The sequence below is a fragment of the Nerophis lumbriciformis genome, linkage group LG04 (genome assembly GCF_033978685.3).
Source record: "Nerophis lumbriciformis linkage group LG04, RoL_Nlum_v2.1, whole genome shotgun sequence".
NCBI lineage: Eukaryota > Metazoa > Chordata > Actinopteri > Syngnathiformes > Syngnathidae > Nerophis > Nerophis lumbriciformis.
Genome location: NC_084551.2, coordinates 14,354,981 through 14,379,688, shown reverse-complemented (window position 1 = coordinate 14,379,688; position 24,708 = coordinate 14,354,981). Strand labels below are relative to the sequence as shown.

The 24,708-nt window shown below is 40.0% G+C and overlaps 2 protein-coding genes across 3 annotated transcripts in view; both read left to right on the top strand.

Moving 5' to 3' along the window:
* The window catches only part of usp45 (ubiquitin specific peptidase 45), a 47,369-nt gene extending 40,275 nt beyond the window's left edge, over positions 1 to 7,094 (top strand). For both annotated transcript variants that reach the window (XM_072912974.1, XM_061949490.2), the window contains exons 11-18: positions 90 to 181; positions 825 to 881; positions 971 to 1,102; positions 2,547 to 3,189; positions 3,316 to 3,413; positions 3,493 to 3,579; positions 3,671 to 3,815; positions 6,296 to 7,094. In XM_072912974.1, coding sequence (XP_072769075.1) covers positions 90 to 181; positions 825 to 881; positions 971 to 1,102; positions 2,547 to 3,189; positions 3,316 to 3,413; positions 3,493 to 3,579; positions 3,671 to 3,815; positions 6,296 to 6,426 — 1,385 coding nt within the window. In that variant the 3' untranslated portion in view covers positions 6,427 to 7,094. The remainder of the gene's footprint in view (positions 1 to 89; positions 182 to 824; positions 882 to 970; positions 1,103 to 2,546; positions 3,190 to 3,315; positions 3,414 to 3,492; positions 3,580 to 3,670; positions 3,816 to 6,295) is intronic.
* Positions 7,095 to 13,111: 6,017 nt separating this feature from the next.
* pnisr (PNN-interacting serine/arginine-rich protein) lies at positions 13,112 to 23,673 on the top strand. Its single transcript, XM_061949478.2, has 12 exons — positions 13,112 to 13,281; positions 13,726 to 13,831; positions 13,914 to 14,087; positions 16,433 to 16,689; positions 17,022 to 17,193; positions 18,618 to 18,802; positions 18,930 to 19,061; positions 19,132 to 19,231; positions 19,698 to 19,751; positions 20,096 to 20,290; positions 21,916 to 22,951; positions 23,341 to 23,673. The coding sequence occupies exons 1-12, from the start codon at positions 13,228 to 13,230 to the stop codon at positions 23,372 to 23,374; spliced, it is 2,499 nt and encodes an 832-aa protein (XP_061805462.1). The 5' UTR covers positions 13,112 to 13,227; the 3' UTR covers positions 23,375 to 23,673.
* Positions 23,674 to 24,708: the final 1,035 nt, after the last annotated feature.

Sequence of the window (24,708 nt, the reverse complement as noted above, 5' to 3'; positions counted from 1 at the left end):
TTAGATCATATAACAAATATATAAAATATTGAATTACAACTGATGTAAAATAATGCTTGTAACTAATCGAAAGCTGTCTTCCCTATCAGCGTATGGGAAGGAAGGTGTAAAGATGAACTTCGTTGATCGCATCTTTGTTGGAGAGCTAACCAACACAATTATGTGTGAAGAGTGTGAACATGTAAGTGTGTTTGGATGGAGAGAAGAATATGACAATCCAGAGTTATTACAATATACACTACATACATATCATGTATATTATAATGCATATAGTAGATGAACATGCAGCCGTAATACCAGGTTTTACTGCTGGGGAAAACGACAGCACATTAAAGCATTTGACAATATTAATGTGACTCATAACTTTTACAAAACCTGGGAAATAAATATTTTAAAAAAAATATATATATATATAATAAGCTGGTTACCTATTATATGTATGTGAATAAAGCAATAAAGCACCTTTTGTGTTGATTACATCCTTCAGTTTAGAAGACATCTTAAATAAAGACTTTCGAATGGATTTGGTCCGGGCTCGAACTTGGCCATTCCAAAACTTCGATTATATTCTGGTTAACGAAAAACAGAATTTTGGGAAATAATTTAAAAAAATAGGTCATCACAGCAATTAACGTTGGAAAATGTGTTTTGGTCTGATTAATCAGCGATGGAACAATATGTTATGTTTGCTACAAAAACGTCATTATTTTGGTGAATTGTGGTAGTGACATATTTTGGACTTGTTTTACTCTGGGTGTGTTTTATAAACAATACGTAATGTAGTTACATGATCTTTAGTTCTAATGCCTTGCTTTTTATTTCAGATATCAACTGTGAAGGAAGCTTTCATAGACATTTCTTTACCTATTATAGAGGAACGGGTAAGATGATGAATATTGATGATTCATAGCGGACAAATTAAATATTAGGCAATGATTATGTTGGGATGTATTGTATCTGTTGGCCTTAGATATCAAAACCATCCGAACGGAGCAGGCCGGGAAAAGGAAGCCGAGAACACGAATCCAACACGACACATAATGAGCAAGCTATTTCTTCTGCAAATGCGGCCAACAGGAAAACAAGGCATCCAAGTGGACAGGTAAGTCATTGTTACTTGTTGCCATGCATTATGCATTCCTATACTTGTATTATGAATATAAGATTTAAGAACTTACTTGTTTCTTAAGCAGGGTTAGTAAATAGAAGAGTTTTTATATTGAAGCAATTTTCTCCATTAAAAACAATGTAAATATAAATTATGGGTTGCAACCATGGTAATATTTTGTAAAGGTTGGTACACTTTGAACACAATATAAAATGCTATACAGTACTGTATATCAAACAATCATAATAAGACAATAAACGTTCAATTTATTATCAAAGTGAAGCTGAAATGTCCTCATTTTCAGCCGCCCTGCCGACACACACACACACACCGTGTCTTTAGCCCTGTGGTGCTAAACTGACTGTTTAAAATCACACAACTTCTTAACGTTAACAGCCAGGTCGCCACTATAATTAGAATAAAAAAATAAAATCCAATTTAACTTGTCAGTTAATTTTCTTGGTGTGCCGCACAAGGGAGGGGCAGTTGGAGAGAACGCTGTGGATATTTTTTAAATGTTGGGACGGCGTGGCGCAGTGGAAGAGTGGCCGTGCGCGACCCGAGGGTCCCTGGTTCAATCCCCACCTAGTACCAACCTCGTCATGTCCGTTGTGTCCTGAGCAAGACACTTCACCCTTGCTCCTGATGGGTGTTGGTAGCGCCTTGCATGGCAGCTCCCTCCATCAGTGTGTGAATGTGTGTGTGAATGGGTAAATGTGGAAGTAGTGTCAAAGCGCTTTGAGTACCTTGAAGGTAGAAAAGCGCTATACAAGTACAACCCATTTATCATTTATCATTTTAAACCACATATCGCTTGTCCATTGCTTTCTTTGGACTCATTTTGAGCTACCAAAACTACAAACATTTACTAAAAGTCTGAAAAACACTTAAACATCAGCCGAAATAGCCCTTGAACACATTAACGAATGGCTGCAACACTTAGCTGACAAACAGTGAGCACCACAGATCGATCAGCACACCCACAATGGCTGTGCTGCGAAGCCCACAATGGGTGAGTGAAACGTTTGTATACTGACACAAGGTTCGTACAACAAAACATATATTTTATTCAGTCTGTTTGTGTCTGTTGTCACCTTATCTCCTGGGCAACATTAGGGCACAGCGCTTCTCTGCTTCTAGCCAGCGCACCGCCCCATGTGACGCTACCAGCCAAATGGATTTGCATTTCTGTTGGGAGCAGTTCCACATTTCAGTGCTTCTAATGGACTTTGTCAACTTTTCAAACCCCAATATGGACTTACTGCCTAGAAAGAAAACTGGCATCTATAATTTGAAACGTGTCAATAGTTTTGGTTTATGTCCTGGAAAAGTCATGTGAAATATATTTAGTGGAAGACTGGGATGATGGTATCCCAAATGTTTTCCATTTGCCATCTTTGCCATCTAAAAATGGCTAACATTTGTATTGTTCTTCTAGAAAACACAGGGCAGGAGGTCTTCTGGCTCGATGGATGGAAAGGGTGCAAGCTGCAGTATGGAACAACCTGAGGAGGAAAGCACTGGGGGATCAGAACGCCGTGTCTCAGCTTGCAAAATGGCTGCTTGTGGAAGCTTTTCAGATGGCAGCGAAACAGATTCTGGTCCTCGGGACAGCAGTAACGATGCTGACAGTGAGGCTTCAGAGGGCGAGTGGACTCCTCACACGTCCTTCTCCAGCCATGTCCAATCTCACTTGACACCTAATGTCAATCCATCCCCAATATCTGCCTTTACCTCATCATCATCATCTTCTTCCAGGCAAGGTGGCGCTGTAGAGCCACTACTCTACACTTTGTCCAAAGTTAGCCTTGGTTTCAGTTCAGGGGACAGCTCACCCACTTTGCAATGTTCTCCAGAGGAGCCTACAGAAAATAGATCACGTGATAATTTCCACCATCAGCACCACCAGACGGCATTCCAAGCTCTGTCCCACAGTTACACTCCCAGCTCCAAGGAGTGCTCCGTTCAGTCCTGCCTTCACCAGTTCACCTCTGTGGAACTACTGATGGGCAACAACAAGTTGCTTTGTGAGAGCTGCACTGAACACAGACAGAAGCTAATGCGAAAGAGCAGGTCCACTGGTGAGCCCCAATCTTTAAATGTGCAATTGTTTACCTACACAGGATTGTAATAGGGCTAGTTTTTAAACACTTTAGCTAGGCATGTTGAATGCAGGCTCAGAGTCTCACATTACTTTGGTGTTGTAGATAAAAAAGTGGAAAAGATCTACACCAGTGCAAGGAAACAAATGCTCATTTCCTCACTTCCTCCTGTCATCACATTGCATCTAAAACGCTTCCATCAGGTTTGTTAACACATTTAGGTATTACAAGTTTAATGTTTTAAAGTTGAATATTTATATGGGTGTTTTTTTTGTCTCAAAGGCAGGGATGAATCTACGAAAAGTGAACCGCCATGTTGACTTCCCTTTGGTGTTGGATCTGGCCCCATTCTGTTCAGCATCATGCAAGGTATCTTCCACTGAACATTAATACAGTTTTTTGTTAATCATTTGTATGTTTATTGAGTTTTCCTTTTTGATCTTTTTTTTCTCAATGACAGAACTTGGCACATGATGAACGTGTCCTTTACAGCCTGTATGGGATTGTGGAACATAGTGGCTCAATGCGTGGCGGTCACTACACTGCATATGTAAAAATCCGTGCTCCCCAGAGGAAAACCGAACAACATCACAGGAACTTGTCAGGTCAGGGTTCAGCGGTCATTTATCAAACTTGAACCTTTTTATTTGTGTGCAGTTGATCGGCTATAGCAGCATGCCTGAAGCTGTCTTTGATGTCTCTTCTGTAAAGAGAATGTTAAATAGATGCCTTTGTGCTCTATGGATCCAGGTTTTGTTTTAATTTTACAAGAGGGCCTCTACGTTCAATACACTGTATAGCAGTGATTCTCGAACTGTAGTACAGGTACCACTAGTGAGTGCTCTATCTAGTGGTACGTCAAATAATCACTTAATTGAATATTGTTGTGTAACAGTTTTCCTTTTCTATATTCAAACAGTGTTACTGTTCAAACGTTGTGTAATGTTACAATAGACTTGCTAAGTAAAACTTGTTCTTAATGAATATGTAGGCCTACTACGATATTGTTTTTCAATGTTTCTCATTATGGTGGTACTTGGAGAGCCAAGGGTTTTTTGAGGTGGTACCCGGTACTTGGTGAAACAAGTTTGAGAACCACTCTGTATATTCTATAAAAAATCTCCAAGAAGTGGCTTTTACTGAGGCAGTTACCATTGCTGCTAATATGATAACAGTACAATGTGGGTTTTTTAGTTCCATCTAGATTGTTATGACTTGAATTATCTTTCCTAATTGAAATCTTCAATTATGGCTTCAGAACAATGCCAAAATGTTCACGCAGAAACCACACTAGCATGGACTCATTTTGTGCTGTGTTTTTCTGTTTCTCTACATGCGAAGTGTTCCACCGTTTTGGCACTTTGGGGTGGGAATTGAATACACAGCCTCTGCAACCTCTCCTTTATGATTGGTCAGTTTAAACACCTACTGTCTCCTGGTTAGAGCTAATCCGAGGGAACTGTTACTGTCGAACTGTGTCCCTTCTGAAGAAAAGTAGTCTTCAGAATCTAAAATTTAGACAAAACCCATTCCATCATTCCCTAGAAAAAGGAAAGTGCTTAAAAAAATAACACACAAATGTTATCACATTGTGAGCGCATCACATTTGCAACTCTGACACTATGACATCAGAGCATTGATAAATGATCTACCTTTTTTAATATAAAGTATGTGTATATATTGCAACATTGCAGATACCTGGGGAGCATACTGTCTATCCAAAACAACATTTTGCTATTCAAAATACACTATCTTTGATGACATCAAGTTGTTAAAAATAGCTTCTTTTTTTTTTTTTTTTACATAATGAATGTTAATGTCATCGTTGTTGTGTAAAAATATTTATTAGATGAGAAAATACACTAATACACTAATATTGGGTTGTTCTGTCCAAAGACTTTAATCTTATTTAGAAGGGACACACAACAGTCTCCCTCGTATTGTCCATGACTAGAAGACAGTAGGCGTTTAAAGTGACCAATCAAAAAGGAGAGTTACTGGGCTCTGAGTTCAACGCCCGCTCCTATGTGCTAAAAGGGTGTAACACCGCGAGTGTAGAAAAATACATTACGAGCGCAAACAGAATGTGCGCGTGAGTAAAAATTTACGGAATGTTCTCATTCATCCAGGTCATTGTCATCTCAGGGCATTAAATCGATCGCAACTGGACTGTTTGGTTTGTCTTAGAAGACTTCCTCCTGTCATTTTAGATTGGTCAGACGCAGTCTGACCAATCTAAGTCTATTAGCACGAACTGATGAAGCCTACTCGGATGAGAGGCAAAACGTCCTCGAAGACCAACCAAACAGCCCAGTTGTGATCAATTGAATGCCCTGAGATGCGCAAGCGGGTTTTGTGCACAAGGATTTTGGCACTGTTTCGACGCCATACTCAATTCAGTAATGTGTTACAGTGAAAGACACATTTGTCATGTTTTGCTTATGTTTTGATTATACTGTCTGTCAAAAAAATATTTTTACAGATGCTGAAATTTAAATGTATTTCTTCTCATAAATAGTACCGTATTTTTCGGAGTATAAGTCGCACCGGAGTATAAGTCGCACCTGCCGAAAATGCATAATAAAAAAGGAAAAAAACATATATAAGTCGCACTGGAGCCCGGCCAAACTATGAAAAAAACTGCAACTTATAGTCCGAAAGATACGGTAATAGTAAATAGCCTGTCCATCGATTTTCTGTGGTGATGCTGTTGTGATGCCTTGTAGCATTATTAGATTTAAATGGTCATTCTTGGGAGGCTGGTAGTACACATTTTTAAGAACAACCTTCTCAGTTAAAAGATGGAACCATTACTTCCATCCATCCATTTTCTACCGCTTGTCCCTTTCGGGGTCGAGGGGAATGCTGGAGCCTATCTCAGCTGCATTCGGGCAGAAGGGGGGTACACCCTGGACAAGTCGCCACCTCATCGCAGGGCCAACACAGATAGACAGACAACATTCACACACTATTTACCCATGATAATACAGTTAAAAGAAATTAAAGCACTTTGCTCTTTGCTTGTTTTACATATACTTTCCCACTCACCACTTTGTTGTATTAACGGTGCATGCGTGTGTTTCAGGTGCCAAGGATTCTAGCAGCAGCTCCCAGGGCCAGTGGTTCTACATCAGTGATACTACAGTCCAGACGGTACCAGAGTCCAGGGTTCTTAACTCTCAGGCATATCTGCTATTCTATGAGGAAATCCTGTAATTGGACTCAATCCCTCTCACAGTAGACAATTGTGTTTGTCTGTCTAGTACACTTGTAAGCATTTGAAAAAAAGGGAAATGATTGGACTCTATTTATTTAATGACTTATTTGCATTTCAATTTTTCCATAAATCCTTATATTTGATAGATAAACATGTGAAGATGCGGTTGCTTTAGGATTAACTTTTCACTTTTATTTTGCTAAAACATGTCTATCATTGCTCTCTTCAAATTACAGTATGCTTATTATTTGATGCTTGCGGTAACTGTGGTAACACGTCATATGAGCGTTTTCAGCAATCTTTGAAATCCAGTGACGCTGGTTAGGTTCAGTAGAAGGCAATTGACAATTGATTATTATTACTATCAGTTGGTACTATAGCAATACGTGCATAAATACATGGTCAAGTGTAGTGAAAGCCATATTTTGTATGACCCCCGTTAAACATATACGCCAAAATGCAGCATATATAGAATAGGCGTAGTAAAACGGTTAAGTATTGGAAAGTAGTAGTATCTTACTAAAGAATGTATCAATAGGTCACATTTGCCAAAGATGCAGCTGCAGGTCAGAGCTAAAAGTAAAAAACAAATCAAACACAAACTTTTTTTTTTTTTTTTAGCAGGTTATATGTATTTTGTTGCGCGCACAATATACTCAATTTTTATCATCCTAACAAATCACCTTGCCTTTATTGTACAGTATTTAAGTTCTACTGTAAGTAAATCGGTTCATTAAAATTGTCTACTTTGTTACTATCAGTGAAGTTGGACAAAATGATAGAAATAAAAATATACATCTTAGCTGTAATGTGCATGGGATTACTGCTTTATGGATTTATATTTGCCACGTTTGAATCATCGACATCATTGAATGAGATCATACAGTATTTGTTTTCTAGATGAATATTTTCTTGTTTGTTTGAACATTTGCCAAACCGGAATTGGTTGCCATGTGTAGCCATCAAAAGATGAATACGAGATTAAACATATTATGTGCCACCTGTAATCCTAATGAAACGTGTGCATGGTGGAAAGAAAAACATAGAACTGCTCTGATTGATATGACATTCATGTACAACATACAGCTTGTAATAATAGTATATGTAAATGTATAAACAAACAAAAGCAATGCAAGGTGATGGTGCTTTAGGCATGCAGGGTTTTTTTTCCTGTTTAAAGGAGAACTTTTCATCATAAAATGTTGAACTTATTTGCATCAAGCTGTTATGTATCATAAACTAAATAAATCAGACATATGGACAAACTATTATTCTCTTGATGTATTAGCCACTCTTGGGAGAAAAGCCTGAGTTAGAAGCATGATGAAGATCTTTATGTTGTTTTCGACTCTGGAGTTGTCATCTTGCCTTCCCTGCGGGATCGTGGCGACAAACGCTCTGAGGTGTCACTGTGTGTGCCACATTGTCGTCGCTGATGTGGCCTGACAGGTGCAAAGCAGCACTGCTCCGGAACATGTCGCAAGCTGGTGAAGAGGAGGTGGGTGTGGAATCTGGGAAAAGGGCAACGTCCACAAACATTGCCATGCGCATCTTCTTGTTACTACAAGCTGTGACATACAAGTCATGCTGCTGGAACATAAAAACAGGTTGTCAAGCTGCCACCAACGAATGAGCAAATATTTTCTGAAATTGTCTATTTTTAAAATGGCCTTTGGCTCAGGAACATGCTGCTGATGCATTAGACATGAGTTAATCTCCGCTAACAAAAGACGCCTCTCCGCCCCCCTCAGACTTGCAGACACTTGTAAGAAACAAATTTGTCATCAATGTCGACCAGTAGTGTCATTTTTGCTGCTCTCACCACATCATCACTGCTTGACGCCACATCTCCAGGCACGCATTAATACAACTTAAACACATCTCTTCATGTAAAGCTCTACACATTGCCTGAGGCATTGCTTTTCACACACCATAATTACAATGCCACTTAAATGCAGCAGAAAAGGTTTCAATATAAAAATAAATGTAAGTCAATGTCAGACAGGAGCAAAATTTGGAATTTCAGTTCATTTGACCATTTCAGCACGGTGGTGCAAGGTTTTTTGCATGTGCCTCACAATACGAAGGTCCTGGGTTCGATCCCCGGGCTCGGGGTATCTATGTGTGGAGTTTGCATGTTCTCGCCGTGACTGCGTGGGTTCGCTCCGGGTACTCTGGCTTCTTCCCACCTCCAAAGACATGCACCTGGGGATAGGTTGATTGGCAACACTAAATTGGCCCTAGTGTGTGAATGTGAGTGTGAATGTTGTCTGTCTGTCTGTGTTGGCCCTGGGATGAGGCGGCGACTTGTCCAGGGTGTACCCCGCCTACTGCCCGAATGCAGCTGAGATAGGCTCCAGCGACCTCGAAAGGGACAAGCGGTAGAAAATGGCTGGATGGATGGATGGATAGTCCAGTGCTTAAATCACTGCACTGAGTTCTTGTTGCTCAGAGAATAGACTTTACTTGCTTGTGTACAAGTCTCTTCACAGTCTTGTGCCGAAGTATATCTCTGACATATGAACCATATGAACAATCTCGAGCTCAGCGAGTGGTCTCCTGCTGGTGCCCAGAGTCAGGACAAAACATGGCGAGGCTATGTTTAAGTTATATGCTCTTGAAATCTGTGATAGTCTTCCTGAAGATGTGAGACCAGCCTCAACTTTCAGATCCAGGCTGAAAATAATTGTATTTCATTGTGCATGACAACTGTAAGTATTTTATCTACACTATTTGATTTTAATATGAATTAGTACCCCGCCTACCGGTTTGCAGGCGAGTGTGAAGCGACTGGAATGAGAATCAGCACCTCCAAGTCCGAGTCCATGGTTCTCGCCCGGAAAAGGGACGGCGTGGCGCAGTGGAAGAGTGGTCGTGCGCAACCCGAGGGTCCCCGGTTCAATCCCCACCTAGTACCAACCTCGTCATGTCCGTTGTGTCCTGAGCAAGACACTTCACCCTTGCTCCTGATGGGTGCTGGTTAGCGCCTTGCATGGCAGCTCCCTCCATCAGTGTGTGAATGTGTGTGTGTGAATGGGTAAATGTGGAAGTAGTGTCAAAGCGCTTTGAGTACCTAGAAGGTAGAAAAGCGCTATACAAGTACAACCCATTTATCATTTATCATTTAAAAGAGTGGAGTGCCATCTCCGGGTTGGGGAGGAGACCTTGCCCCAAGTGGAGGAGTTCAAGTACCTCGGAGTCTTGTTCACGAGTGGGGGAAGAGTGGATCGTGAGATCGACAGGCGGATCGGTGCGGCGTCTTCAGTAATGCGGACGCTGTATCAATCCGTTGTGGTGAAGAAGGAGCTGAGCCGGAAGGCAAAGCTCTCAATTTACCGGTCCATCTACGTTCCCATCCTCACCTATGGTCATGAGCTTTGGGTTATCACCGAAAGGACAAGATCACGGGTACAAGCGGCCGAAATGAGTTTCCTCCGCCGGGTGGCGGGGCTCTCCCTTAGAGATAGGGTGAGAAGCTCTGCCATCCGGGGGGAACTCAAAGTAAGGCCGCTGCTCCTCCACATCGAGAGGAGCCAGATGAGGTGGTTCGGGCATCTGGTCAGGATGCCACCCGAACACCTCCCTAGAGAGGTGTTTAGGGCACGTCCGACCGGTAGGAGGCCACGGGGAAGACCCAGGACACTTTGGGAAAACTATATCTCCCGGCTGGCCTGGGAACGCCTCAGGATCCCCCGGGAAGAGCTGGACGAAGTGGCTGGGGAGAGGGAAGTCTGGGCTTCCCTGCTTAGGCTGCTGCCCCCGCGACCCTACCTCGGATAAGCGGAAGAAGATGGATGGATGGATGGCCTACCGCCCAAATGCAGCTGAGATAGGCTCCAGCACCCCCTGCGACTCTGATAGGGACAAGCGGTAGAAAATGGATGGATTAATACTAGTATTTGTGAATATTTTGTTTTGTTTTTAATTTGAACTATAATAATTTTTATGATTATTTTAATTATAATTGTGCCTTGTAATTTTATGGAAAAAACACTTTGAATTGCCTTGTGTACGAATTGTATTTGCCTTGTCTTATGCATGATTATGCAATATTTTGTGTGATTATTCACACGAGTTAATGCAATAAATTTGACAGCCCTACTAAAAATACTTAATCAAAAAAATTAAACATTGCTTCCTATTTTGAATGCGTGGATAAAGTAACATTTACTGCAATTAAAATACAATACGTACATGAGGTTAAAAAAACCTCAGTCTATTATACGTATTCCTTCTCTCTGCATGATTAGCATATAGTCCTGATTAAGGCTGCAACGATTAATCGATTAAAAAAAGCTTTGATTGTTGCTTTGATTATTCCTTTAATGAGGGTAACTAATAAACAATCTGGGCATATGTACCAAACCCTCTCCCCCCTAACCCTTCTTTAAGCCCTGCGAATATTACCATTAATAGTACCATTGTTACTCTCCAACAATGGTACCTTGTTTTAGGTAGATTTGGTTTTCGAACGGGTTAATATATAAAACCGAGGTATGACTGTCTGTATTTAAAACCGCAAAAATGCAGTGCAGTCCTAGACTACTAAAAACAACAAAAATTATATATTGTATTACACAAGTGTCCAAACTTTTTTCCGCATAGGGTGATGAGAGGGAGAGGAAGGAGCATGTTGCCGTGACTGCTTCTCTGAACTACAGAATGTCTGCAGTTGCTGAAGATGGCCTGCATTAAACCCCGTATCCTTCCTCCTCTCCACCAACTCCCTCACAGTGATCAGTTTATCAAGCTTCAAGCACACCTGTGAAGGGAAAATCATTTCAGGTGCCTACCTCCTGAAGCTCATCGAGAGAATGCCAAGAGTGTGCAAAAAAGTAATCAGAGTAAAGGGTGGCTATTTTGAAGAAACTAGAATATAAAACATGTCAGTTATTACACCTTTTTTTGTTAAGTACATAACTCCACATGTGTTCATTCATAGTTTTGATGCCTTCAGTGACAATCTACAATGTAAATAATCATGAAAATAAAGAAAATGTGTTGAAAGAGGTGAGTCTGAACTTTTGGCTTGTCCTGTATATGTATATATGTATGTTTATTTGTATATATATATATATATATATATATATATATATATATATATATATATATATATATATATATATATATATATATCCATCCATCTTCTTCCGCTTATCCGAGGTCGGGTCGCGGGGGCAGCAGCCTAAGCAGGGAAGCCCAGACTTCCCTCTCCCCAGCCACTTCGTCCAGCTCTTCCTGTGGGACCCCGAGGCGTTCCCAGGCCAGCCGGGAGACATAGTCTTCCCAACGTGTCCTGGGTCTTCCCCGTGGCCTCCTACCGGTCGGACGTGCCCTAAACACCTCCCTAGGGAGGCGTATATATATATATATATATATATATATATATATGTATATATACACTGTAGATATATATATATATATATATAAATATATATACAGGTAAAAGCCAGTAAATTAGAATATTTTGAAAAACTTGATTTATTTCAGTAATTGCATTCAAAAGGTGTAACTTGTACATTATATTTATTCATTGCACACAGACTGATGCATTCAAATGTTTATTTCATTTAATTTTGATGATTTGAAGTGGCAACAAATGAAAATCCAAAATTCCGTGTGTCACAAAATTAGAATATTACTTAAGGCTAATACAAAAAAGGGATTTTTAGAAATGTTGGCCAACTGAAAAGTATGAAAATGAAAAATATGAGCATGTACAATACTCAATACTTGGTTGGAGCTCCTTTTGCCTCAATTACTGCGTTAATGCGGCGTGGCATGGAGTCGATGAGTTTCTGGCACTGCACAGGTGTTATGAGAGCCCAGGTTGCTCTGATAGTGGCCTTCAACTCTTCTGCGTTTTTGGGTCTGGCATTCTGCATCTTCCTTTTCACAATACCCCACAGATTTTCTATGGGGCTAAGTAAGGTCAGGGGAGTTGGCGGGCCAATTTAGAACAGAAATACCATGATCCGTAAACCAGGCACGGGTAGATTTTGCGCTGTGTGCAGGCGCCAAGTCCTGTTGGAACTTGAAATCTCCATCTCCATAGAGCAGGTCAGCAGCAGGAAGCATGACTCGTTGACCCTGGATCTCAGGAAACAGAGTGGACCGACACCAGCAGATGACATATATATAGATATATATATATGGGGCGGTGCCAACAACTTGAGGGTTCCAGGTTTGATCCCAGCTTCTGCCATCCTAGTCACTGCCGTTGTGTCCTTGGGCAAGACACTTTAACCACCTGCTCCCAGTGCCACCCACACTGGTTTAAATGTAACTTAGATATTGTGTTTCACTATGTAAAGCGCTTTGAGTTACTAGAGAAAAAGCGCTATATAAATATAATTCACTTCACACATATATATATATATTTATATATATACATATATTTATATATGTATATATATATATATATATATATATATATATACTCAATATTTCAACTTGTAACTTGTTCTCTTTTCAATGTGGCTTTAAACAATTGAATATTTCTTGAGGGACAATAAATTCCAAACCACCGGTCGTTCTTGGCTCCCGGGCTGCACTTAAGACACCACTGCCGTATTACAGCTACTTTGTAAAAGAGTGGTTATTAATGTTATGGTTGCAAGTTTGCTCGTTTTCTTCAATTTGTCAGCACACTGCACTATAATCGCTGCCCAAACGGACACTTACCGCGACTTTTAAAAATCTGCAGCACAAAGGTACACTTTAGAGCCACTAATGTGGCTGTGAAATAGCGGACAGGAAGCCGCACAGTCGCTGCTCTTCATCACAAGCAGAGCTTGCTCATGCACGGTCGCCATTTTGGACCACCAGCGCCTCAGAGAAATTGTCCGGAAAAGGTAAAAATGTTTTTCATCCATTTGTATATCTTGCGCTTACTCCGGCGTATCTTGTCAGGGCGGTGTGGAGATGCTCGAATTGAAGGTATTTGCCTAAATAGACGCGGGGAGGCTCTGTTGGCCTTCATTCTTGGGCTAATCTAGTTAGCTTAATGCTTGAGCTTTCTTAGCTGCCGAACGTATCTTATTTGGGATTGGGGTTCAAACTGCCTGCTGTGCTAGTTTGTTGTCATTATTGTATTCACTGTGCAATATCTTCTGCAGCACATATTGATATACATGACTATTTACTCACTCGTTAAATGTAGCCGCACATCGCTAGCATGTCAGTTGTTGCTAACATTAGCATGACGCCACCGCTTGTCGTGTAAATAAAATCCCGCAGTCAAATCAGCTTTAATCGGCGAGTCATCTATTATATCACTCAGACTGCTCTCTTTCCAGATTATATCTCGGAGAGGAATGTGGGACCAGGGAGGTCAACCCTGGCCACAGTGGCCTCTTAGCCAGCAGCAATGGATGCAGTCTTTCCAGCACCAACATGATCCGGGTCAGTAAGCATGTCTGTACTGTTTGATTTTTGTACCGCCACCAAATATTTTAAATGCTTTGTTTTTCTGTTTTTTCAACAGGTCAGGTGGACTGGGGTGCACTGGCGCAGGCATGGATAGCGCAGAAGGAATCTACAGGAGCAGATCCCAAAATTGAGCCTAATGGACAGGACATGCCGGGTCTGGAACCACCTACACAGGGCAACCATGGCTCCTTCCAGGGTGAACCTGCTTTTGGCCGAATGTGGCAGCCAGGTACGCATCTACTACAAAAATGGGACCCTGCTTGGCACTCAGCGTCACGGGTTGGAATTGGGAGTTAAATCACCAAAAATGATTCCTGAGTGCGACCACCGCTGCTGCTCACTGCTCCCTTCACCTCCCAGGGGGTGAACAAGGGGATGGGTCAAATGCAGAGGTTAATTTCACCACACTTAGTGTGTGTGTGTGTGTGTGACAATCATTGGTACCGTATTTTTCTGACTATAAGTCGCAGTTTTTTTCATAGTTTGGCCGGGGGTGCGACTTATGTGTGAAATTATTAACACATTACCGTAAAATATCAAATAATATTATGTAGCTCATTCACGTAAGAGACTAGACGTATAAGATTTCATCGGATTTAGCGATTAGGAGTGACCGATTGTTTGGTAAATGTACGCATGTTCTATATGTTATAGTTATTTGAATGACTCTTACCATAATATGTTACGTTAACATACCAGGCGCGTTCTCAGCTAGTTATTTATGCGTCATATAACGTACACTTATTCAGCCTGTTGTTCACTATTCTTTATTTATTTTAAATTGCCTTTCAAATGTCTATTCTTGGTGTTGGGTTTGATCAAATAAATTTCCCCCAAAAATGCGACTTATACTCCAGTGCAACTTATGTGTTTTTTTTTTCCTTCTTTATTATGCATTTTCGGTCGGTGCGACTTATACTCCGAAAAATACGGTACTTTACTAGGTCTATCTTGTGTGTATTGATGTTATTTATGCATCCAACTGAAGTAGTCCTGGGCGATATGGCCTCAAAAACTCATATTTTTAACAAAACAAAAAAAATGTACGATTGTATTTTTGTCCCTACACACACACACTCACTTTTTAAAGAAACCATTAAAATACAAAAGCCAAAGTTTTAAACACATTTTGATTTTATTTGAACGAATAGTTTGAAACAGGGCTTGCTGCAGTAAAAACCTTTTTAGGGGGGCACCCTGCGCTCGGGAATAATTTTTGGTGATTCAACCCCCAATTCCAACACTTGATGCTGAGTGCCAAGCAGAGAGGTAATGGGTCCCATTTTTATAGTCTTTGGTATGACTCGGCCGGGGTTTGAACTCACGACCTACCGATCTCAGGGCGGACACTCTAACCACAAGGCCACTGAGCAGGAAACACTTATATTTTGTGGTTATTGTAAGGATATATGTTCGAAATTATTGAAGCCTTGATCTTGTCCTAAAAGTGAAAGAGTTGGCCATTTCTATGTACATTGTAAATAGGGATGGAAATTGACAGCATTTTTCCGGTTCCGATTTCACTTTTAGTTCTGCTCAACGATTTGGTTCTTTATCGGGTTCTGTTATCAAACCTTATTTGGAAAAAAAGAGAACTAACAGATGGATTTGCATACATTTTGTTTAGTTTAGAGGTAACATGATCTTACAAAGCCAACAATGAGGTCTTAAGAGGGACATAGCAAAGAAAAACAAAAAACTTAAAAAAATAAAACAAATTTTACGAAATAAATATTCTCCTGTAGAATTCAACAAAATAAAATACATATGGAAATTACACAAGAACGTAACATTAAGTCACATTTTCAAAACCTTTAGGAATGTTTGTCATCTCCCTAGAAAATGTATTGGAATTAGAATTAGAATATCGTGCACGGATTGTTTAGATTTACAAGGTGAAACAAATATATGACATAGGCTCATAACATGCTACTGAAGATATTGCAATCCTTCTTTTGATATGATTTTGACGATTATGGCTTACAGTTTATGCATTTCTATGGTATTAATGACTGTTACTGATCCGATCTTAATGTACTAAAATGTCCTTGTTTAAAGGGGAACTGCACTTTTTTAGAATTTTGCCTATCGTTCACAATCATGAGAGACATGACGATAATTGATTTTTATTTTATTTTTTGCATTCTAAATATTAAATAAATGCGATCAAAAGTCTGCTTACAATGGAGCCTATTAGAGCCGCTCTATTCCACCTATAAAGCCCTTAAAAAAACACCCAAACACCTCTATTGAGGTGTTATATACATGATGTAAGTATATATGTAGTTTAGTAACAGGCACATTTATAACAAAATTGATAATTCATATATATTTTTTTTAATGATAAAAATGATTTTAAATTATATGATGACATCACGTTGACCACGCCCCACCACCACTTGTACGTTGCAAGCTGGGGGAAAACCTTTGCAACAATTTATAAATCGAAGCTTTGTTCTTTTTGATTTAACTGATTAATTGTGCAACCCTAAACAAAACAAAGACAAATCTATTTGTGTTACATTATGCTTTTTTGCCCTATTTTTGTTCATTAAGTAATTTTGTTATTAACAGAATGGGGAATGCATAGCCGGCCGCCATCGCGGCCTCCTCCCCCTCCACCACCACCACCCCCGGAACAAACCTGGATCCCACCTGGTTCAGCGCCGATGGATGTGGTGAACCCCAGTGAAGATAGCAACAGCCAGGACAGCGGAGAGTTCAACTCTGAAGCGCATCGTGGGGTTTTCTCCCAGAACAGCCATGGGTATGGGGCACAGCCCGACAGCTACGACATGGCCCCCATGGCCATAAACCAGTTTGATTATCAGGTATGCAGATGATACAGTAAAAAGTGTTAAAGCATTTGGGTTTTCCATAGAAACTTAACCGAGTCCCATCATCTAAGTGTATCAGTCAATGCCTTCTTGAGGCGGTTCAGAGGCATCTATTGACATTTTGAGGATCCAGCATGGATTGGTATTGTTTTTTGTTTTTTTTAATTAATTAAGATTTTTAAAGCAAAAACAAAACCAGCCTATTCATTAATAATTTTGGCTGTTGCTTTTCAACGAGAAGACTACAGCAACCTAGAATTCAGCAATCCATGGTGTCATTTTATGTTGACTTCATCTCACTTTGATTGTGTGCTGTCTTTTAACAGCATGGACTACATGGGCCTGATTCATCCTTTGCCCCGCCGCCCTCCGGCTTTCATTCACCATACTGGCAGGGACCGCCTCAGAACAGACGGGAAGCCCGACCGCCAGGTTTTAGGGAAAGAACCAGATCCCCCGTCCGACTTCCCATTAAACAAGAAGCGCCAGCACCACTTGGTAAGGAGAACAAAAAGTTTCCTGAAAATTATTTTTAGGATTTTTTAATGTAATTATTTATTTTTAATTACCTATTGATTATTCATTGTGCAAGTCTAAATTACCTTTCTGTAGTTATACACTAAAAATATATACGTGAAATAGGGATAGGCAATACGGCGTATAATCTATATCGCTATATATATATATATTGCAAAATCTTGTAATAATAATCAATTACTTGATATCCATCCATCCATCCATTTTTTACCGCTTATTCCTTTCGGGGTCAACTACAAAAAATCATAATTGGACCATTTCAAAGTGGGTTACAAAAGTTCCTAACTTAGCTGCTGACGTATTTGGTAACATATTGGGTAATTTCTGAGTGTATTATTTTCCCTTAACTATTATTCTTGTACTTGCTAATTTACTGTTCAGAGCTGGTTACTCTCTGGTGTAACATGGTTATCTCTACACTTATCTTAAAATGTACTAAACACTTATGTTGTTTCAATACTCTACATTAGTTTTGGGCAATACTACAAATGTGGGTTTGTTCCTATACCAATTAGTCACAGGAGCAGTACTGGTCATACCGATGTTCATACTAAAAAATTTCAGGATCTTAAATGATTACATTTTTGATCACAACTGTAATCTGACAAAAACACAGGGTGGCAGTGTAACAATGTTAAGTATTTTTTTATTATTTCCTTATTCCCTTTTAATACATACAGAATTCATAATAGTCAATTGTGCAAAACGAAAGCAAAAACTACTATTGGCTAATATTTCCTGAGTTTTTAAACAATAACGATCAACAAAACATGTGGTCATATCAAATATTGATCTTTTTACTGCGGTAATATGCTGAATTTATACTTGGTGTTGTTACTGTTGATATTTGTATCGATCCGCCCACCTCTGTTTACGTTCACGAGCTGCAGCTTAGCGGTTAGCTTTGGGTTTTTTTTGTATCCTTTGTGTATCGTGTCTCATGTTTTAGCTATTTCTTGTCCTCTAGTGATAATGATGCTTGTTAGAAATGTAGTTTATTTGCCCCCTTGCAGGTTAGGATTAATCATTTAAAAACTGCACTGTGTAGGGACGTTATCTGCTGGCAAGGATGCTATGATGTGTTAAGAAGGATGCAGTTGTTCACTGGTTGCTGTCAAAGAAAATGTGTATAATATGTGATGTATCGTATTGAAACTTAATACATGTTCGAAATAAACTTAACCTAAATTTGCAGGACACAGCTAAATAATGACATCAACGTGTCTTATCACGAAATAAGGATTGTATCTGTGACCAAATTTATATAATTTATCTTGTGTAACGTTTAAATCACACAACCCTGTTGGACAAACTGTCAGTCATTGAAACCTGCAAAGATGCGATCATGGTATTCAAGTAGTATTATGTGTAACACTCATTTTCAGACGCGTTAAAAAGGCGCACACTTCCTGCATGGATACGAGAGGGACTAGAAAAGAGGGACAGGGAAATGCAGAAGAAACTTGAGCAAGAGCGAATGGAGAAGGAGCGTGCAGAAATGTCAGACGATTACAAGGAGCACAAGGTTGATGATGGTGAAGGGCCTCATATGCCGCGCAAAAGTAAATTTGTAAGTGTTTTTTTCTTAACATATTTTTAAAAATTATTTTGCCAAAACAATGTATTTTGTTATGTGCTGAAGGATTTCTGAGGTAATGAACTGGTCAAAGATTGTTTGTATGCCTTGTCTTTTACAGGACAGTGATGATGAAGACAATATTTATGAAGAAAAGCCTTCCGTAGAAAAAGAGTTTTATGTGCGGAGTCCATCGCCTCCAGCAGAAGAAAGCGAGCCTGAAATGACTGACGAAGAAAAAGAATTCCAGCTGGTCTGTCTTACAATACAAATATTCTTAAATTAGTGTGGCTGTGACTGACCGACGTTCTTTTATTCTTTAGATGATCATCACAAAAACTCTTCTCACAGAGATCCTTTTGGAGGTGACCAATGAAGAAATCCTGCATGTGGCAAAAGAAGTCCACCGCAAAGCAACGCGAGGTCTGCTCTTGTCTTGTCCAGCAAATACATCATTGATTTTCACGCAAACAGTTCAGTCTGAAGTCAATCTTAAGTGCACAATAACTAGACCTGGTTAGAAAAAAAGCTATCACTTGCTTTTAGAAACCATTCTCTGCTAATGCATCGAGAAATGAGCCTTTGAAACCTGCACTGACCCGTAACCCTTAAGGTCCTGCTGCCCAGCAGCTACCGATGTGATGCACTAGTACAGAGTGGTTCCTTCTCTCCTCTCCGACTTTTTGACTTGAAGTGTCTTGACAGAAGTTTAACTCTCTCTCTTGTCTCCATTTTTTTATGTTATATTTTTATCCTGTTACCAGTGGCAGCTGGTGTGAATAGTGAAGCTTTATCTGTGATCCCCATCCCTTCTCTAGCGACTCTTGCCTTTGAGAGAATGGCCGTATGTGTTTTAACATGTTGTTCCTGTTGTTGATGTGAATCAAAGCTCCTGCAAAACAGCTGGCACAGTCAAGTGCACTGGCTTCTCTGACTGGTCTCAGTGAGTATCCATTTTTTTACAGTGGGTGGGAGGGCAGGGACATTTCAATATCTTATTCTAGAATGACTGGGCTTACAGGGTTGTGGGAGGGGGGAAGTGTCCAAGATAACACCCAACTATCCGAAGTTTTGGCTTTTTATTATTAGAAGCATGCTGTATAAAATTAGACACGATTTGAAGCCGTTGTATTGAATGCTCTGAGGTCTTCTATTGTGAAATGTAAAAAAAAAAGTTGTGAAGAATTTAGTGCTGTTCAGTGAGACATTGATTTGTGTTTTTATGCAAAACATTTGACAACTTGTCATTTTCCAACACTCAAAAACTTGGGGGTTCTATTGTGGCAGGCGGGCTGGGTGACTACGGTTCGGAGGAGAGTGCGGATGAGGACGACCGCAGCGCCCGAGGGTCTGAATCGTCTGACACAGATGAGGAGGAGTTGCGCCATCGTATCCGGGAGAAACTGGATGCCTTCCACCGCAAAGAGCGAGAAATGCAACTGCACCAAGAACAACTTGCACACGACGCTCAGCTTGCACGTGGTAAGATGTTAAAATGTTGTCGGTGAATGTTTAATTTCTTAAGACTTTTAGTTACACATTAGTAGGGATTCACAAAAATTTACATTACCGGTAGTGTCCAAAACCAAACATGAGAAAACCAAGGCTAAAAACCGAAATGCCAAATTAAATTGTAATGGCAATCATTATTATTGCCATTGCATTTTCAGTAATCCCTCGTTTATTGCTGTTAATTGGTAGGAAGTAGGAATTCATAACATACAGGGATGTACGCTTAGCTTTTTCATTAGTATCACCGGTGCAACGCTCAATTAAACACAGATAAACTGTGCTAGCGCTGTCGGTGACACTAGGGTATGGCTGGGTGATATGGATCAAAAATGTATTGAAGTAAATAAATATCTCCACCATGCCTTCATTATGCATTTTCGGGACTTATGTGGATCCCAAATACACAAAAACTGGTACTATTAAGTAAGAAAAGTAGGTTTAGCATGATAGGATCCAAACTTAAGAGGTGTTTTGAGATATGAAAAAAGAAAAAGCCCTAAAAAATAATTTCAGAAAAGTCAAATATAATCTCCAATCTTCTTCGAAAAAATGTAGCTATGCTCAATTCTTTAGATAACAAAAAAAACTAAATGTGAAAAAGTGCCCTGATTTAAGAGGACATGTTTAAACGTCAGAAGCAACATGAAAATTATAAACCTTTAACAATGGTGTTTTTATAGGTAAACATTATTATAGGACATACAGATTTTAGCCAGGAACACCAACCTGCCAACTGCTTCATGATGCTGTGCGTCAGGCCTTGTTCTGAAAATTACTTTTAAGTATTTAGTTATAGTTACTCATTACTTAAACAAAAAAGTAATTGAATTTCTAACGGAATAAATTACTCTTTAATAAATGTACCGGGTAATTAGTTTCTGGGGAAAGTAATTAATGCATTACTTTAAAATAAAAAAATACTTCAAGTATCTGGCAGAAAGCAGTTGAGGAGTTTCATAGAAAGTGTGTGCGTGCATGCTTTTAAAAGATGGTGCCTGTTGCCTAGTGACGTCAGTGAGTCCACGCTCATTCTGAGTCCCACGGGCATTTTAGCTTGAGCTCATTTTGTTAGCTTAGCAGGCTAGCAGCGGCAGTTTGTTGGCTCTTACAGCAGCTCTTTTGAATCTTTGACTGGTTTTTGTTACCTCTGTTTAATAAATAGATTCAATGTGCTTCCATGACCGTATGTTCTTGTCAACAAACAGAGTATTGTTTGGGTGGCAAGTTTGTAACTTCAACCTTTGATTTGTTGTTAAATATTTCCTCCGACCCTCGTAGTTACTAGTGTGCAGGGCAGTTTGTGTCAAGTTTTAAGGTGGTGAAAAGAACATATTTTATTGACTGAAAAATTTCATCATAGGTCCCCTTTTAAAGAGCAGCAGCCACCACTATCCTCCTAATATTTATATACCACACGTTTTGTATATCACTGCCCGCTGGTCTTGTGTATTTTGAAATACAAAAATTGAAAAGGCAATTTTGGGCCAATTACAGGCAAATTAATTTGATGGCCGAAATTTTGGCGCATCACTAAAACTTTTAAATTAAGTGTCATATCTACTCATAATGGACTTTTATTTTCTGTGTTTCTGCAGATGAGATGTTGAGGGAACGATTAAGCAGAGAAAGGGGTGAATATGATGAGATCCACTCAGAGAATTCTCACAAAGAGGAAATAAAAGAGAGGGAGGTGGAGCCCATAGTAGAGAGACGTAGGTCCCGTGGTGAGTTGGAGAGTAGTGAGGGCAGAAATTCTGGCAGAGGGAAAGAGAGAACGAGCCGAGGTGGCAGCAATTCCCCAGCCAACGGTCACAGCAGCAGCTCTCGCTCTTCCTCCAGCCACAGCAGCAGTCGGTCATCCTCTTCATCCCCAACGTCATCTTCTCGTAGTTCTACTCGATCCTCTTCCCCCCGTAGGAAGAGGAGGCGTAGCCGCAGCCACAGTTCTCATAGACGTCGCAGTGAAAAGATCCGGGACAGGAGGAGAAGCAGCACAGAGCAAAGAACAGGGCACCGTAAGAAAGACCGTAGCGATTCCAGAGAACGAAGGAGTCGCCGTAGTAGGTCCAGATCAAGAGATCGAGACCGCGGCAGGGCTCGGGCGAGAGACAGCCGCAGTCGCAGCAGGGACAGGGGGAAGGATAAGGAGAGGAAAAGAAGCAGGGAGCGCAGGGACAGTAGCCATAGCAGCAAACACAAACAGAAAGCTTCCAGCAAAGACCGAGAGAGGAAGCGAGATCGATGCCGTAGCCATGAGAAAGACAGGAAAAGGAAGGATATGGATAGGGAGAGAGATTCTGAAAGAAAGCGAGACAAAGCAAGGACTAAAGAAAAAAGCAACTCTTTAGTTAAAGAGGAAAATGGCAAGTCAAAGAAACAGAAAGAGGAGGACTCTCATACCGACTCTCAGAGTGACAGGCAGTCTCGGCATGATAGCAAATCCAGCAAAAAAGGCTCGGCCAAAACTTGCAAGAAACGCTCGGACTCGGATTCTAGTAGATCCCCTTCCCCTGAAGTTAGTAAGGAAAAGAAATCTAAGAAATCCAAACGTAGTCGCTCCAGGTCAACGGAAAAATCTCACAAGTCTGGTAAGAAGGCAAGCCGCAAACACAAGTCTAAGTCGCGATCAAGGTAGTATTCCTTTTTTTCTCTCCTATTCCCATTCTATGTTGTCATTGTATGTCATTGTGATTTATCCTCAACCATCTTAACCAACATTGTAATACATTAAAATATTAATTACTGGAAAATTTGTTTTGGAAGTGACCTACCATGTGTAGATTTAATTCCTGTGAGACTTACCGCCATGATGCAGTGCTCACACCTCGTCTGCAGTCAGTTAAATTATAAATTAATATATGGTTCCTTTACAGGTTGGACTCCTAAGTACGTCTTTTGTAAATAGTGTGTATTTGAGACTGTATTATGGGGAAAAGCTGATATATTGTTTCTCTACTTTTTGCACTCTGGATTGTGTGTGATTGGTGCATTTATTAACTTGTTTCATGCATCTTTTCCAGGTCAACTTCCCCCTCTCATCGTAGCAGACGCTGAGGCTGCTTTCCCACCGCTAAATTCCAAGAGTTTAAGTGGCTTGTCTCATTATAGAGGCAACTATGTAGGTGATCATCCCCCTTACATCTCTTTCCCCTTTGTAAATATGTTCTTTTTTTAAGTGTGTCTGAAGCTAACAGGACATTATGAATGGTTTGCAATCTTTATGTATGTTGAATAGTGAAGAATAAGCCTCGGTCAACACTAAGAACTGAAGTTGTATGGTTTTAAATCTTAACAGGATTCACAGTCCCACACCAAACATTATTGTAAGCTGTCCAATAAAAACTTCGTCCCTGTGTTGCTTTATTGGTACTTTATTATAATAAAAATGCTACAGTTGACTTTTCTTAGCACCAAATTAAGTGCAAATGCTACAAATAATCAATTACGGTATATATTAATACCTTGAAGCCTGATAACTTTTGCAGGTTACTGTTTTCATTTGTTTTTACTGTATAGGCCTTAAACTTAATACATAATTATGCATTCTAGAGACCTTGTGCCCTCTAATTAATGGTTTCCATTTACACAATACATCATATATTTGTAAACAGGCTGTATGGTTTCATTAACTCCTAATGGTGTCCCTAAATTCTGGACATGGGCAAAAGAGCATATTTTAAAGAAAGGAAATGTTCAACATTTTAATTGGAACATTAACGTGAAATATTTTTGCAATATGTTTTGAAACGTTTGTGATGCAAACGTTGATGGCCTTTGCTGGATATATGTGAACGCCATTATCTCCATGCAGTGACTTGCAACACATTCACTGTTGCAATAGTGTTGCTTTTGTAACATCCATCTACCACCTGTCATAAATAAAATACAAATGCTGAATATACATAAAGACAGTTCACTATAAGGAATATAAGTAGCAATAATAAATGTTGGAAACATATGCAATAATAGTGCTAGTGTGGACAGTATATGTGTTAGATAAATGATAAATAAATGGGTTATACTTGTATAGCGCTTTTCTACCTTCAAGGTACTCAAAGTGCTTTGACAGTATTTCCACATTCACACACTGATGGCGGGAGCTGCCATGCAAGGCGTTAACCAGCAGCCATCAGGAGCAAGGGGTGAAGTGTCTTGCCCAAGGACACAACGGACGTGTCTAGGATGGTAGAAGGTGGGGATTGAACCCCAGTAACCAGCAACCCTCCGATTGCTGGCACGGCCACTCTACCAACTTCGCCACGCCGATACAGTATATACTAAGGGTGTGGGAAAAAATCGATTCGAATTCAAATCGCGATTCTCACGTACGATTCAGTATCGATTCTCATTTTTCAAAAATCTTATTTTTTATTTTTTATTAATCAATC

Excerpts from the sequence above, each read along its gene's own strand:
- pnisr (XM_061949478.2), top strand. The coding sequence starts at position 13,228 with ATGCACGGTCGCCATTTTGGACCACCAGCGCCTCAGAGAAATTGTCCG. Across the intron at positions 18,803-18,929 it reads TGCCGCGCAAAAGTAAATTT|GACAGTGATGATGAAGACAA; the intron begins GTAAGTGTTTTT and ends TGTCTTTTACAG. Across the intron at positions 19,062-19,131 it reads AAGAAAAAGAATTCCAGCTG|ATGATCATCACAAAAACTCT; the intron begins GTCTGTCTTACA and ends TTTATTCTTTAG.